General features: G+C 50.9%; 5 protein-coding genes across 5 annotated transcripts; 2 read left to right on the top strand and 3 right to left on the bottom strand.

Moving 5' to 3' along the window:
* Positions 1-634: 634 nt before the first annotated feature.
* Positions 635-2,842, bottom strand: VTN00DRAFT_8699 (uncharacterized protein; the record flags this gene model as incomplete). Its single annotated transcript, XM_069435576.1, has 2 exons — positions 635-2,627; positions 2,727-2,842. 2 exons carry the CDS (start codon positions 2,840-2,842, stop codon positions 635-637), a joined length of 2,109 nt encoding a protein of 702 aa, XP_069285509.1.
* A 331-nt stretch (positions 2,843-3,173) lies between these two features.
* On the top strand, positions 3,174-3,982 carry VTN00DRAFT_8698 (uncharacterized protein; the record flags this gene model as incomplete). The annotated part of the gene is made up of 3 exons (XM_069435575.1): positions 3,174-3,203; positions 3,399-3,770; positions 3,848-3,982. The coding sequence occupies 3 exons, from the start codon at positions 3,174-3,176 to the stop codon at positions 3,980-3,982; spliced, it is 537 nt and encodes a 178-aa protein (XP_069285508.1).
* Positions 3,983-4,600: 618 nt separating this feature from the next.
* Positions 4,601-6,289, bottom strand: VTN00DRAFT_8697 (uncharacterized protein; the record flags this gene model as incomplete). Its single annotated transcript, XM_069435574.1, has 5 exons — positions 4,601-4,736; positions 5,119-5,383; positions 5,476-5,798; positions 5,883-6,008; positions 6,090-6,289. 5 exons carry the CDS (start codon positions 6,287-6,289, stop codon positions 4,601-4,603), a joined length of 1,050 nt encoding a protein of 349 aa, XP_069285507.1.
* A 3,150-nt stretch (positions 6,290-9,439) lies between these two features.
* Positions 9,440-10,122, top strand: VTN00DRAFT_8696 (uncharacterized protein; the record flags this gene model as incomplete). Its single annotated transcript, XM_069435573.1, has 2 exons — positions 9,440-9,661; positions 9,817-10,122. 2 exons carry the CDS (start codon positions 9,440-9,442, stop codon positions 10,120-10,122), a joined length of 528 nt encoding a protein of 175 aa, XP_069285506.1.
* A 2,670-nt stretch (positions 10,123-12,792) lies between these two features.
* VTN00DRAFT_8695 (uncharacterized protein) lies at positions 12,793-14,235 on the bottom strand (the record flags this gene model as incomplete). Its single annotated transcript, XM_069435572.1, has 1 exon — positions 12,793-14,235. The coding sequence occupies one exon, from the start codon at positions 14,233-14,235 to the stop codon at positions 12,793-12,795; it is 1,443 nt and encodes a 480-aa protein (XP_069285505.1).
* Between the last annotated feature and the right edge of the window lie 1,522 nt (positions 14,236-15,757).

Below are 15,757 nucleotides of genomic sequence, written 5' to 3'. Positions count from 1 at the left end.
GCCTGGGTCGATGCCTCACGGTGGGGTGGCTGTTACGTGAGATTGATGGATGGGATGTATAACACGGATTGTTACGCATGATGTATTTATACCTTATTCTGATACTGTGTTATAGATAATATTCCTATTCCCGCCATGATCTTCTTCTTTTTCTTTTCCTCCTACAGCCCTTTTTCTTCTTCTTTTTGTTGTTTCTTTTCTTTTTAGAGGTAAAGGAGAAGTATGCTGCGAATGACAAATGAAACGAAAAGTTCATCAATCACATTTTCTTTTTGAAGTTAAATAGATATTAGAGTCTGGGGATCTTATCTGGAGAAGAGAGGGATATATAATATTAGCATGGCTGTTATAGTATCATGTGTAACGTCCCTGCTTTTTTAGTCGTATCTCAATCAATAAAAGATAGGTACGATGTAATATGGTATAGTATAGTACATGCCGCAGAAAGAGGGAGAGAAAGAAGAAACCGCCAAAACCAATCATCTTTTACTCCTATTCGTTACTCCTGAAACCAATGTCGTTCCCGCTGCCGACTCCTGACAAATGATGAGGAAGGTAACCACCAGATGCATGTGTCGTGTTACCAAAGAACATTTCGTGAAAAAAGAAAGAGATGCAGGTATTTCATTTCAATTTATTGCACCGCCTCCTTCGACCCAAGCACAGAGTTCTCATTATTATCCAGCTCCTCAAGCCTCCGACTCACGTCCGACGAGTCCCGATTATACACGTTCTTCCGCACGTGCATCAGCAACCGCAGGGCACCCGCGGGCGTGACGCCCTCGATGCGTCTCGCCATGCCGATGCTCTGCGGCCGGACGCGTTCCAGGGCATGTCTCTCTTCCGTGCTGATGCCAAAGACCTTGGAGTAGTCCAGGTCCGGCGGGAGGAGGAGGTTCTCGTCCTGCTGGAACTTCTTAGCCATGAGGGCCTGGCGTTTGACGTAGGGGGCGTAGCGGCCCTCGATGGCGACGCGGGCGCGGATCTCGGGCGCAAAGGAGTTGGGGGTGTACACGGTGCCGGTTGGGGAGTCGATGTGGGGGATGAGGGCGTCGATGTCGATGCCGTCGAGGCAGAGGATGTCCATGGCGGAGCGGACGGAGGTGTCGACGCGCACGCGGAACCCGCGGCGGGACCACTGCGCGGAGGAGAGTCTGGTGTTCTCGAGGAGGGTCTGGAGTTCCTGGATCTGGGCCTCCGTGTCGGAGAAGTGGCGCCAGCGCTTGTCGGAGACGATGCCGGCCTCGCGGCCCATGCGAGTGAGACGCAGGTCGGCGTTGTCGGCGCGCGTGGAGATGCGGTATTCGCTGCGGGAGGTGAACATGCGGTAGGGCTCGGAGACGCCCTTGGTGATGAGGTCGTCGATCATGATGCCGATGAAGCCGTCGGAACGGGTCATGGTGAGAGAGGGCCGGCCTTGAGAGGCCAATCCGGCGTTGGTGCCAGCGATGATTCCCTGGCCGGCTGCTTCCTCGTAGCCCGTCGTGCCGTTGATCTGGCCGGCCAGGTACAGTCCACTGATGAGCTTGGTCTCCAGGGTTGGTTTGAGATTGCGGGGGTCGACGTAGTCGTATTCGACGCCGTAGCCCGGTTGGAGCATGTGTACGTTCTCCAGACCGCGGACTGTCCGCAGCATGGCGAACTGGGCATCAGCGGGAATGGTCATTGAAATGCCATTGGGGTAGATGACCTCGTTCGGGGCGAAGCCCTCCGGCTCCAGCCAGATCTGGTGCTGCTTCTTGTCCTTGAAACGGATAATCTTAGACTCCAGGGAGGGGCAGTATCGCGGTCCCTTGACTGTTTCGCGGATATGCACCGACTTGTCCAGATTGGCTCGAACGATGTCGTGGGCAGCCTCGTTGGTGTAAGTCAGCCAGCAGTTCAGCTGACCCTCGTCTCCAACCTGCACGGTGCTGTTCATATAGGAAAAGGGCTGCGGAGGGTGATCACCCGGCTGCACCTCCAGCGAAGAGAAGTCGATCGTCTTCTTGTCCAATCGAGGAGGAGTCCCGGTCTTGAGACGGCCAAGCTGGAAGCCAGCTTCGCGGAGCGATTTGCTCAAACCAGTGGTCGCAGCTTCACCCATACGCCCAGACGGGAAGGTTTCCAGTCCGATGTGGATCTCTCCACCCAGAAATGTGCCCGTCGTGATCACAACATGGCCGGTTGGTATGACCTCGCCAGACTCGAGTCGGACCCCGACAATCTTTCCCTGCACACTGCCCGGAAATGCTTCCAATCCATCTCGTGACACCACAATATCCGCGACCTTGCCCTCCACAATACTCAATCCCTCCGTCCCAAGCAATTCCTCCCGCATATACTTCTTGTAAAGATCACGGTCGATCTGGGCTCGGGGACCCCACACTGCGGGCCCTTTGGACCTGTTTAAGATCCGAAACATGATCCCAGCCTTGTCAACGATCCGACCAGCAACTCCATCGAGGGCATCGATTTCGCGGATCATGGTACCCTTCCCAATGCCTCCAAAACTCGGATTGCACGAGCACACGCCGATGTTGGACAGAGACGGCGTGACCAGGGCGGTGCGAGCGCCGGAGCGAGCAGCAGCGGCACAGGCTTCCGAGCCAGCATGACCACCTCCAATGACGACGACATCGTATGGTCTATTAATTGATTGATGACAATGGTCAGCCCAGTCAGCCCATTACGTGATGTGGGATATGCGGAGGGCGGGATATGAGGGGGGAGAGGGGAGAACATACTGCGTACTTTCGGAGACGGTAGCAAGACCGCGAGAAGACCTGCACAACACCCTCGTACGGATACTGGGCCCGTACCCGCAGCGGAACAAGGCCAACGATCGCGCCCGAAAAGCCATCATGGCGAGGGGGGGATGTCTGCGGCGGACAGCGTCTCTTCTGGCCAAAAATTTCCCGGATGTCCCATATCACGTGGGGACCATCCTTAACCCCGAGGCTGACGGTTAACGCCGAGGGCGGTGAGGGGCTCTGCGCTGACGTAAGACGGGTTTTCTGCTCGCGCCATCGTCGGCCAACCGCGGGGCTGCGCTCCCCGCACCGCTGCCAATAAATACAGAACTGCGCATTGGACGAGCAGTCGGCTCTGTCTTCCTGGCTATATCTCGACCTGTTGCCGCCTTTCAGTCCCAGATATCTTTTCCATATACTTTGACTAGATAGTCTGCCAAAATGAAGGCCTACTGGTACGACAACCAGCCGGTAAGTATGCCTTTTATGCTATATCCCCTGGCTCATTTGCTCCAACCCCCGATCCCTGAAGAAAAGAGCATACCAGTCATTTCGCATATCAAATGTCTATTCCCGATTTCTACAAAATCATCTAGAGGATCATCCACATCACCACCAATCAAGACATATCCACATGACAACGCTAACAGAAACACCATCAAACAGGGCGACCAGCGCGAACCCCACGACTCCGGCCGCCCCGTCTCCGAAGACTACCTGGCCTCCCTGGGCGTCCTCTACCGCCACTTCCCCTCCATCGCCCAGGTCGACGAGCTCGCCAAGGAGCGCGGCTACAAGAATCGCGACCAGATCGTCGTGTCCCCGCAGACCCTGGGCGACGTGTACGAGGAAAAGGTCAAGACCTTCTTCGCCGAGCACCTCCACGAGGACGAGGAGATCCGGTACATCCTCGACGGGGAGGGCTACTTTGACGTCCGCGGTGTCCAGGACGAGTGGGTGCGCATCAAGCTGTCCAAGGATGATCTGATCATTCTGCCCGCGGGGATCTATCATCGGTTTACGACGGATGAGAAGAACGTACGTTTTTTCTTCCTGCTATTATTCTCCGCTACAAGAATTTCTTTTTTTATCGATATGACTAACAAGATGAACAGTACGTCAAGGCCATGCGTCTCTTCCAGGAAGAGCCTAAGTGGACGCCGCTCAACCGCGGCCCCGAGGTCGACGCCAACCCGCACCGCAAGGCCTACCTCGAGACTGTGCCCGCTAAGGCCGTGCCGGCCAACTAAGAGCAGTTTCCATCTCTCCGCCAGTGTGCTAGATGATTTTATGACGGTTTCATGGAGGGTATTTTTTCTATTCTTTTACTGGGTGGACGGATATGGCTGCAGAAGTCATGTTCATTCTTTTTTTTTGTTCATACTTTGGATGAAAATTTTTCTCATGTTAGTTAGATGATATTGAATATACCAGATTTACCTTTTTTTTATGACGTTGATGGACTATGCTGTAGGCTGAACTCTTTTGTTCGCCCTTCCCCCCACATGGCATCTGTGCTGTCATAGAATCATCAGAGTACAGTATCTATCCATCTCACTGTGCAATTTTTTCGATGACTGTGCTTAGGCAACAGAAGCAGGAATTGATATACTGTACACTGTGCTTCGAGTAGACTTTCCTTCTGTTTTTTTTTCTGCCCCCCAAACAAAACATATCCAACCCATTAAGCGATAGGCTGGACTCTCATAAATACGCACACGTGCAGAAAAAGAAAAAAGACACAGAAACAGACTTGACAAAATAACAAAAAGACACCCCTACGCCGCGACGATGCATCTATCCATCTGTCATGGAGGATGGGAGAGAATATGCGTTGCGTACAGGCCTCTGGTTTCAACTCGACTAACCTAAGAAGTAGATTTCTTCCGAGCAGCCGCGGCAGCCACGCGCTTCTCGATCTCCTCCCTTGTGAGGATTTTCACGGCATCTCTGGAGAAGACGTAGCTTAGGCCGGACCAGATTGTTGTCGCTGCGACGAGGTATCTGTGGTGGGGATCACGTGAGTCGTTGGTCATCCAAAAGGTGGTCGAGAAAAAAAAAGGTTCGGAATGGAAAAGGGCATCAAAAGGCAATTAAGATATAAAAATTAAGGCAGCAACGGGAGGACAAAGTCCATGATCATGGTGCAAAAACCAAAAACGTACAACAGACGGGATTCGCTGGTGGTCACCCACCCAACTACTAACCGCCCGGCGTGTGGCTTAAGTACGGCTGAGCGGACGGGAAGCCCTGTTTTCCACACCCTATGGTCGTACGTGCTAGGATTGCGCCTGAATGGGTTTATAACCGCAGCATCCAGGGTCTTCGTCCTCGCACAGAAAGAAGAATGATAAAACATCAACATAGAAAGAGAGTATTCACTTACTGTAAACCGGTCATGGCTTCATGCAGTCCCCATGCTCCCAATATCGATTCCGGGATCACAGGCATCGCCATCGCAGATCCCACGAGTACCAGCTGCAGCGCGGTATTTATCTTCGAAATGTTCGTCGGCTTTACCTCCGCCGAGGGCAGCGAGAAATCCCAGTACCGCGCCATGGTTTTGGGTGGTGGGAGGGATATCCATCGGTAGTAGAGAGCGGAAATGGCAAGGCCAACGTCCCGTCCGAGTATGACGACAGCCAGCCAGACTGGGATATTCACCGTTAGTTTGAATCTATGGGATGCACCATTTTTGGTGATCGAGTAGAAAGATAGTGTTAGGACATAGATAGCAACTGACCCGGAATCGACCCGTTCAACGCCATACAGGCGACACTGATCGTCATGAGCATCTTGTCCGCCATGGGATCGATGATGGTTCCCACGACCGTCTGCAGCTTATATCGTCGAGCGATGTAGCCATCGACAAGGTCAGTGACGCCTGCGTAAGCGAACAATGAGAGTGCAGCGCCATGGTGGCCGTTAACAAGGAGATACCCGACGACCGGAGCGGCAACAAGACGGGAGAAGGTCAGAATATTCGGGACGGTGTATATATTCTCGTGAACGGGAACGGGAAGTCGGGAAAGGAGTCGTGGCTTCGTCTTGGAATCCGGATTTGAGCTGGTTTGCATGTCAATTACGAGGCGTCTTATCGACGCACCCGATTCATGATCTGGGTGACTTCGTATATGTATTGATAATTACCTTTCAGAAGCCTTTCCGTCCTCTTCATCTGACTTCTTGGTCCCCATCCACCTCCTTTGGTAAGTAGACTTTTGTATCCATCTCAAGTTCGTCTCCATAACGCCGCAGCACATGCTCCTTGGTCTCCTATTTGGTTTTATTCAGTAAGCGGATTCCGATTGGTATGCTTTATCTCCTTGTTCCACAAGGAACAAGTGTCCAGCGTACCTGATCTCCAACCGACGAGATACCGAAACACCCGTGACGGTAGCGATCGATCTCCTTCCGAATCCATCTTTGGAAGAAGGAGCCAAGCGACTGAGATTTGATATCGTTGATACATGCTTGCTCCCCTTCAGCAGATAGAGACCCTGTCGGGATGCACATGTCGGAATCGACAGCAAGCGAAATGAAGTTGCAGCAGCCATAATTGGAAAGTTGTATAGTAAGACAGGCAGACAGGGAAATAAAGATGGAATTAGACAGGGAAAGAATCGCTTGCAGGGTGGTGCTTCCACAGATATGAATGTGCTTCTTGTTTAAGTTCAGGGTGCAAGATTGAACACAGAAACGCATAAACTGAGGGTTCCTGCTGCTATAGCATCATGAGCTGCAGCACAACTAGGAACAACTCCAGAAGCTGCGTGTCTTGATCCCAGCAGAAATGAATCACCCGGCGCTCGGAAACGGTACACCAAAGATTCAACACTACTGGAAGGACACCTAAAAGTTAAAGCGCACCCAAAGACAGTGGTTATACAAAAATGAACAGAAAGATCAAGATGCAGAGGTAAAATTTAATGTAAAACCAAACGTGCTTGGGTATTTCCTGCTGTCAATCTACCGGTAGGGACAAGAGAGCAGTGACGACAAACAACCTCGAGAAATGAGGCCTGAGAGAATAAATGAACGACCGGAACAAGTAACAACAGGATTAGATGAGGCGTCCTTCTTCCACAACCACCAGGTAGTGGTCAATTGGCGAATCTGAACCACTCCGATGGAGGGAACTATGAGCGGGACGGACTTAGAGGGTGGGATCGCACGCTCGTGATCTCCGACTCGGGGAAAAGGTCGAGCCATGCGGCGGTCCGGGCTCTTGATTTTCCGCCCTGTGCACGTGATCAGGTGTGCCCCAAAGAAAACGTTCCACGACCAATATAATTTCTGAATAAAAGGATAGAGGAAAGAAAAGAAGATTCAACAATCTTTCCAATTTTCTGAAAATAGTAACAAGTCCCATATTCTGTGTCGTCATCCACCCTCCTTTAGCGCAGTCGGCACCTTCGGATATGCTAACAGCGGACTTTGCGGAGACGGATAGTTTCCCAAATAGGCAGTTTGCGGAGGTTGTAGATTCCATGTCTACAAATTTCGCAGGCAGCAGGAGCAGCAGCAATAATGCACACCATCATCTTCTTTTATTATGCTAATGAGGAACAATAAATCAACCGGGTTCACAGGAAAGGCTATAACTTTCATAATATTTCAAAGATAATAGCTTCGGATAAGATCTCGTGACGTCATGTACAACACAAGGCGACTCCTACAGGTCTCCAATGAAACAGGAGGGGAATAGATCTTAAGGAGACAAAAAAGGCTCGCTCAGTATACGCATGTGGAAGAACACAAGTCGCTTTGTTGGATTAATGTGCAAAAAAGTTGGTTGCTGAGGCTATGTCATAGCGTTGTCGGTGAATTTTTGGGAAAAAGGATCCCCGAAGGGGTCTTTCGAAAAAGAGTTCTGAATATATTCGTCTATCACCCACCTATCTATTAGATCCAAACGATGTGTTTTTCTATATACTAGGTACGTACTTCATGCAAGTTGTTTAAATACATTACTAGATCCGACTAATATTATCCCCGTCGATCATGAGATCAATCAATTGGAGGAGTTGTAATCTGTATCCAAGTACAGCATGACAATGCTATCACCGTGATGCTACTGTACTGTATAGTGTACATACAGTACTTACATGCAAGGCACCGCTGATCTCAGAGGCGGGTGTTTGGCCGGCCCGATGGGCTGTATGGCTTAGGGCAAGGGCCCTGCAGCTCATGTTATGACCTCCATCCTTCGGCTGGTGTATATCTCCAGACAGCGAGCCAACGCACGAAAGCGCAACATATGGAACACACATCAGGTCATCAAGTCCTATTCCTTACTTCTTACAATTGTCCATATATTTCGGGATAGCTTTTGATGCCAGACAGGGCGCATCACCCCCAGTCAAATGTTCATGGTAATAATAACGACCAGCCACATCCCCTAAACGACTACACGGCCCATATTGCTTCAAGATTTGTCTGGCTGGTCAGCCTGCCCAAGCTGTTTAAGGAGCTTGCGGAGCACTGCGCTCTAATCGCACTTGTGCTCCTTGCCCATCATGCGGTGCTTTTCCACCACCTTCAGGATTTCCGGTGGGTTGAAGGGGGGGGTCAAAGGTTGTGGGTGCAGTAGTAGAGATTCCGGTAGCGAAAAGAGAATAGAGGCAGTGATTGGGCTGACCGAGAAGAGAAATGGGAATTGAAGGTTAGAATATCTGCAATTTCGGTTAATTTACATAATCATCTAAGTTACCATGAGAGCATGAGACGTATATATAGATTATAAGTAGCTCATGCTTGAAAAGAACTACCCGTCCTTCATTTCACTTTACATTCTACTTCCAGGTCGCTCGTCTACGGTTACTTTTCATTACTAGTATAGTACAACTGATTTTGATCTATATATAGGTACTGCTGAAAGGGACACACAGCTCTCAGTTTTTCTTCCAGTCGAACAAATAATCTTAATTTACGTTTTTGATGTCCATTAGTCTCTTTCTTTCAACAAGCCCTGTGCTCATTCGAGGCGCCAAATATCCTCGAGAAAGATAGACAAGTGTAGATGTTAAACGCTGAAGTCACCGCAGATGAATACCATATTCAAACCTGACTAGACCTCATATGGTTTTCGCCTTGAGAAAGACTCCCAAGAACGACCAAAAAAATAGTATAAATCCAACAAACAGTCGCATGATCAAACAGGATGCTTACGTAGCAAGTCTATGATACATGACTCTTTTTATCTGCGGGGGAAAATCGGCGGTTTGATTTGTCGCTTTGAGCTGCGAGCTTAGTTGTCATTTAAGCGCGGCTGACAACTTGCCTACCCAAGTTAACTTACCTACCTGTGTAACTGCAGATCAGCGAGCGAGCGAGCGAGCGAGCGAAACGACGAGACTTCGGATATGACTATTCCTTTTGGCAATGAACCCTTTGATCAATCATATTCATGGCTGCCTAATTAGCTGCGTATCCAGAATCGTGTTCATCAATCAATCCACAGGCTAGGAATTCTGTCTGGGATAATAAGTAGCTGATTGACTCATTCTACAATTTCATTTTATTTTATTTCCTTGATTAAATACCTAGATAAAAAAGGATTTGCCATCACTAAGAGCGGCCTCCTTTTCATATTCTAATCTTAAAACCGCATCATTCTTCACTTGATAGATTTCTGCCATCATATGATTTATATATCGTGCACCATACATACCTGTAGAGAGACATGCGCCTCAGAAAAGAGTAACATGGCATCCCGTTACAACCTCCTCGACTACGACTCGGACCAAGACGCCCATGAAGTCCCCGACTCCAACCTCCTGTCTGCAGCGTTCTTCATCGCGGACCTCTTCCAGCGGCACGGGATCCCGTACGGCGTCATGGGCGGCTTCGCGCTGCGGCTGATGGGGCCGCCGCGCGAGACGCACGACGTCGACATCGCGTTCCAGGCGCCGGGGAAGATGAGGGATGTGTGGGGGGTGGCGGAGGGGGAGAGCAGGTATATATGTATGTAATTACCTCTTGTGTTGTATTATAATATATTATATACCCTTATCATCCACACATAGACATATAATATTCATGCTAAATATTTCCATTTGCTCATTTCAAATAACTTAAACAGGCTACCAAAACTCCCCCCCGCGACCTCGACTCGCGCCGCAAGCGAGTCCTCGTCAACATCAGCGACTCCGAACAGAGGGAAATATACACCCTGGACATGCTCGCCCTGGTGCGCGGCAAGATGACGGCGTTCATGGCTCGTGGCAAAGCGAGCGATCGGATGGACGTGCGGTTTCTGCTGCAGACGTTTCCCGACGAGGTCCAGGAAGTGCGGGACCGGCTGGATCCCGAAGCGGTGGATCATTTTCTCGAGTCGAGTGTGTTTGATGGGAACCGGGAGTATTGGAAAAGGATTCTCGGACGGTGATGATCGTGTGTGGTGCTGTTGAAATTGTGACACTGGGGGGGATTCGGTAGAATAGGAGTTCTGATGGGAACAGTCGAGTCGAGTCGGGTCTATAGGTTAAATTCCAACAGGAGTAACTCTATTTCATGTTCTGCGAGTTGGTGGTCTGGGATGCAGAGGACGCGGTCCTAACACAGCCACACAACAAACAACATGTTAATACATTGGATTTTTATTATTCCTTCTTTTTTACTTTTCTTTCTTTCTCTCCATGTTTGGTAATGGTATATAAAACACATATATAGTAAAATGAAAATAGGTAGGACGGAAAGATAAGACAGGTACATACATTCCCAACCCTCCTCGCCCCATAATACATCAGCGCAAACTCCTCCACGAAGCAGCAGCAGATCCCCGCGTCTCTCAGGATCTTCACGACCGCGACGATATCCTCGTGCGAGGGGTGCCTGTCCCCCGGGTTCCGGACCGCCAGGGATGGAAGGCCGGGGAGATGAATGGACGACCACCACCTGTCTTCTCCTCCTCGCCTTTTTTTTCCCTTGCCCGCTCCCGCTGGAGCTGGGGGTTCCAGCCCCAGATCAGGTGCTGTCATTTATTTTATTTTATTTTTTGTTGATTTTTATTCATTTATCATCGGTGAAAAAAACCTCTTTGGTTCATGTATTGTTCCAGGAAAGTCTCATGTCATAGGTAGGTAGTCGATGCTAGCACCTGCATGTTGCTTCTATCTATCTAGGCAGTCACAGACAAGTCAACGAACGGTGCGGATATCGAATCCAATCAGATCCCGTCAATCGCTTATCTAACCCGCTCTGTCTTATCCAATGATAAATCAGAATCAAAACACCCTTGTCCCAATTAATTGAAGCTGTCTACTACTCTCCGTATACCTATCTCCTACGGTACATACCAAGTTACTTCCAATTACTTTGCTAGTACCTACCTATCTGACTTACCAAGACCAAATACTATCTAACCAGTGAACGTGTTGAAGATGAAGATACAGAAAAAAAAAGGCAAGAAGGCGTAAAATAAAACAAAACACATACAGTACATGCGACCTCAAAACTTAGATATATCATTGTCATTACTATTATTATCATCATTACAGTGATACTGATTCGCTCCATCTGATTCATCTGCATGATTGATCCATGATCTAAGAGGCGAACTAGATCGATCATCTCATCTCAGGTCTGACTGGCTACTGCAGACTAAAATCACCGCACAGCTGCACAGTCCAGAGGACAGATAGCATGGCGCTAGATTCAATAAATAAATCATCATTACCCAACTAGGTAGGTAGGTTAAGGCGTCTTATCAACGGAGTAAGCAGACTGCATCTGAATGGGTGAATACGAAAAAAAGAAAGAAACAAATCTTCAAGTTCTTAGGCAACAAGCACTGAAGGACGTGACAAAAAAAAAAACACTCAACAGACTGCCACCGATATCTATTCCGCACATAGAACTCTTTATATCTTTTTTTTCCCCTCAGTCGTAGGGAGTAGCAGAAAAGAGAGAAGGAACCGCTAGCGGCAGTCCAAGGGGACCCGACCAGACCAGACGACCACATCCCACGCCGTGACGTCTGCACCTGTGAGCCTCGACCGACCCATGTTCTTCATCTCTGCCCGACGGCGCACAGCTCGGGAGATATCGGCCGGCTAGCGCGTTGTCGTTCCTGAAACCGACGGGCAGGCGCGGACAGCCGCAAAAAGGAATCGCCAAGCCATGGGCAGAGATGCAGGATCCCGGAAACAGTTAGATGCAACATTCCACGAAAATGTTACTGGACGGTCGAGACGGTGGGGTAGTGCCCTAAAATGTTCGAACTTGGGGTATTCATTGATGGAACTCGCTTTCGTAGCACCGAACAGACCGCAAGCGGATCAGGGCTGAACCCACCCAAAGATGCTAGTAGCGGAAGAAATTCCACTCCTTTTTAAAAATCAAACCGCGTCTCGCGCTCAAATAATGTACGAGAAAAAGAAAAAATAGGAGATCCTATGCGACCGGTGTCATCCCATCATTCAAAAGTTGTCCGACATAGTCGGCGGAAGAGAGATATAAAGCTGATAGATCAAAACTAGCGCTTCCGCTCCAGATTCTCACTCGAACAGAGCATGGAATGTAACGATGGCGAGAGGAGCAGGGATATCAAAGAGTCTAGGTATCCATCAGCCGACACAGTCGGCGTAGGTTCGTATTTATGCTCTCTCTCTTTCCGCCCAAGGTATCCTCTGTCAAATCCTCCCATATAAACAGCGGAAAGCGATAGCAATGATGATGGCAAAACACAGATAACCGCCCTCCCCCTGACCGACCAACCCGCCCAAGCCGTGGCTCGTAAAAGCGTTAAAAAAAGACAAGCACAATACATAGGCCCACGATTCCGTCGTAGGCAAAACCACCACATTACCACTTGAGACAAGTGGGCTGTAGGAAAAGGGAAAATAAAACAAAAAAAACAACAGCAACTCATACATAGTGTCATTTGGGACAGGAGAAAAGACATCCGAAAATCCAGACGTTTTTTCTTTACATTAACTCAAGACGTCTGTGGGGGTGCCTATGATGCTGCTGCCCTACCAAAGCGACAAAATACCTCCCCTAGAATAGAAACATTTGACAACTTCACCTGCACAGAACATCCCCGGGGTATCATAGATTATATTTGCGGTTGGGCTGGAGCGGTCGTGCTCCATGTCGACATCGGTTGTCCGCCCGGATAGCTCGAATGGCCTCCCGTGCTGCCAACGTAATATTGGCTTCGATCGTTTCCAGTGTAGTAGGATGCGGGAATTGGATTCGATTCTCGACGTGGAATGTTCGGATCGAAAGGTGCGGATGCGACACTTCGTTGGTCAAGCTGCTGCGAGGCGGCCCCGTCTATGTGCCCGGGCACGCTGAAACTTCCCCTCGAATAAGTGGTTGGCGTCGACACGTCTACTGGGGAGGTTGCATCGGGGACGCGACCCGAAGATATCGAAGGATTCCGATAGAGGTTGTTTGGCTGGGAGAGTTTCCTGTCGGCCAGAGGACTCGGAATCGTAGTATTGATGGCAGGAGGGATCGACGACGGTATGTGGTTCTGGGTGAGATTCTGGTTGATCGATTCGAATCCGGTCGCGTACGGGGGGGCGGTCCGGAACGGTGAGTACTCCTCGGACTTCAGAGGTGGCTGTGACGGAGCGGAGGGAGCAGGAGGGTAGGGGTTTGAGGCAGGTGGTGCTGGAAGCGCTCCGGCCACCGCGTAGCCTGGAATCGGCCCGGATTGTGGCGGATGCGTGGTCACGTAAGGTACCCCATGGAGGTAGTACTCTGGATGGGGGTTTGGCATCGCGTATGCCGGAGGCCCGATCAGTGCGGGACGATACCCGTACAGAGCGTGTGTGGGATCATTGGGATTGTCCATGCCGGTATCCAAGTCATCAATTGGGGCACGGAAGCTCTGCTTCGTCGTGAGCTCCGCTCGAGGTCGGATGTACCGCAATGACTCGACCATGGAGGGTGGATTCAACACGCCTCGCATCACGTCCTCCACACTGTAGTATGAAACCAAGTGGTGAGTCACCCCGGAAACCGTCACGCTCATGGTCTTCTTCACCAGGCCGGAGTCCTTGAAGCCGTATGAATCGACGAGAGAACCGACCAGCGCTCTCTCCATCTCCGATTGAGCCGGCCTATCTGCAAACGGACCGGATGCGCTCCCGGTGGGCGAATAGCCCTGCCCATTGCTGTCTTGCCGCGGGTACGGCTCTCCCGGCCTCGTCGACTGCACCGGTCGCCGGTTGCCCTTCTTCATCGCTCGTTTCTTCTCGCCCGGCGGGAATGGCTTGTCGAGCTCACGGTAGACCAGGAAATTGCCCAGGATACGGCTGGGACTCCATGTGACACCGTCTGTCCATCGTTTGATCCCCGACGAGTTCTCTTCGTAGATGAATACGCTCCCACTGCGGACGAGGTGACTCCGCTCCCGGTCGTGCGGTCGCCGGGGAACATGGTGGAGGACGCCGGTGAGGCAGGCTTCGAACAGAATCAGTGCATCGTGGGTCGTCGCAACGTATCCCGTATACGTGGGCTCCAACACCGCAGCGGTGCTGTTGACCATTGTCCGTATTCGTCAGGTCGAACCTAAATAGGGCGCGACAGGTTAAGGAACAACAGAGTTGGGCCGCAGCACGGTCAAGGTTTCGAGCAGCGCGGATACTTTAATGGAGGAGAGAAGAAATTAAAAACCAAGACGTCAAAACAAACTCGAAAGGCTGTTGCTTTGGCGTGGAGCTCGAGTTGACTTTCAACGGTCTCCCCTCTCCCTCTTAAGCGGCCAACACGAGAGGAAGATATAAGATGATAATAAAAAAGAAGGGCACCGGAGCGAGGAGGGAAGTCGGAACACGGATGGCAGCACTGGAGAGGGATTTTCTTTCCTCCCGGTGGTGCACGATCCAGGATGAAAGAACAGGTTGGGGGAGAGGAAGGGAGATGCGCTCGCGTCGACGTAAATGGACGAGGAGGACGGAGGAGTTAGCCCTCTCCGTAGTAGCCACGACCTACGAACGCTTCCAGGGTTTGCTGCTGCCCGGATCGACAAACAAGCACGGGCCCAGTCTCAATCTCAAACCACACAGGCTGAGAGGGGCTGAGGAAGATCTGGATCTGGAGGAGCCGGCTATACGCACTATGAAAGCTGGAACTATTTGAGCTCTAGTCCCACGGAAACAGGACCGATAGCGCAGGCGGTGCTGTCAGTGGACAAGAGCGATGCGGGAATTCAACGTGAGAGGCTGTTTCGTCGGAGATGCTTGGCCTCAAACCCAAGCTAATTTTCTTGCCACGACCCCGAAAACCACCACCGGGAGCTGTGTGGTGGTGGGGTTGGATCGATGGCTCCGGTTGCCTGTTGGGAGAAGAAGAGGGAGAAGTAAGCCGACGCGATCCCGAACGGTCAAAGAAAAAGCAAGGCAGACGAAACAGAGCACAAGAGGACATCGGGAGACAAGGCGCGAGTACAGTATGGTGAAGAAATGGGCTTGGTGCCTCTCAAGATCGGGGGCAGCAGGGCTATGAATGGCGGATGCAGCAGGCTAGGACGAGCAGGTTATGGTGCAGGCAAAGCGTCGACAGGGAAGCACAGCCGGCGTGGGCGGGGCCAGCAGGCCAGAGCAGAAGAGGCATGGGCGGGTGGATGCTAGACGCGACTAGTCTGGAGTGGAGTATCTACTTCGGATCCCTCTCATGGCAGCTCCCGCAAGAAAACAGGACAGGTAGAGTCATCTCAAAGTCTGGGACGGGTGGACATCGGAGGAACAGCGGAGAGGAAAGGGGTCACGATGCGTTCACGACGTTGGCAGACCAGGCAGACGGGCAGACGAGAGAGGCAACGGGGAAGCAGAGCGGCCAGAGAGGCAGTTACTGCGCACGGGGCATACATACAAAAAAAAAAAAAACGAGGGCCGGAACTAGAAGGCTGCAGCGGAGGATGGATTGTATCCAGTACCAACTCGGACGAGAAAAGAATGACGGAGATGGTGGTGGTGAGAGGGGGAAGGCTGCGGAAGGAACGAGGGCTGGCTGCCCAAGGGAACGGGCTAGAGAGAGAGAGAGAGAGAGAGAGAGGAGGGAGGGGCGGA

Source organism: Thermoascus crustaceus (assembly GCF_041956765.1).
Source record: "Thermoascus crustaceus strain CBS 181.67 unplaced genomic scaffold VTN00scaffold_6, whole genome shotgun sequence".
Classification (NCBI taxonomy): domain Eukaryota; kingdom Fungi; phylum Ascomycota; class Eurotiomycetes; order Eurotiales; family Thermoascaceae; genus Thermoascus; species Thermoascus crustaceus.
The sequence above is the reverse complement of the archived record's forward strand: the minus strand, read 5'-3'. Positions and strand labels throughout refer to the sequence as shown.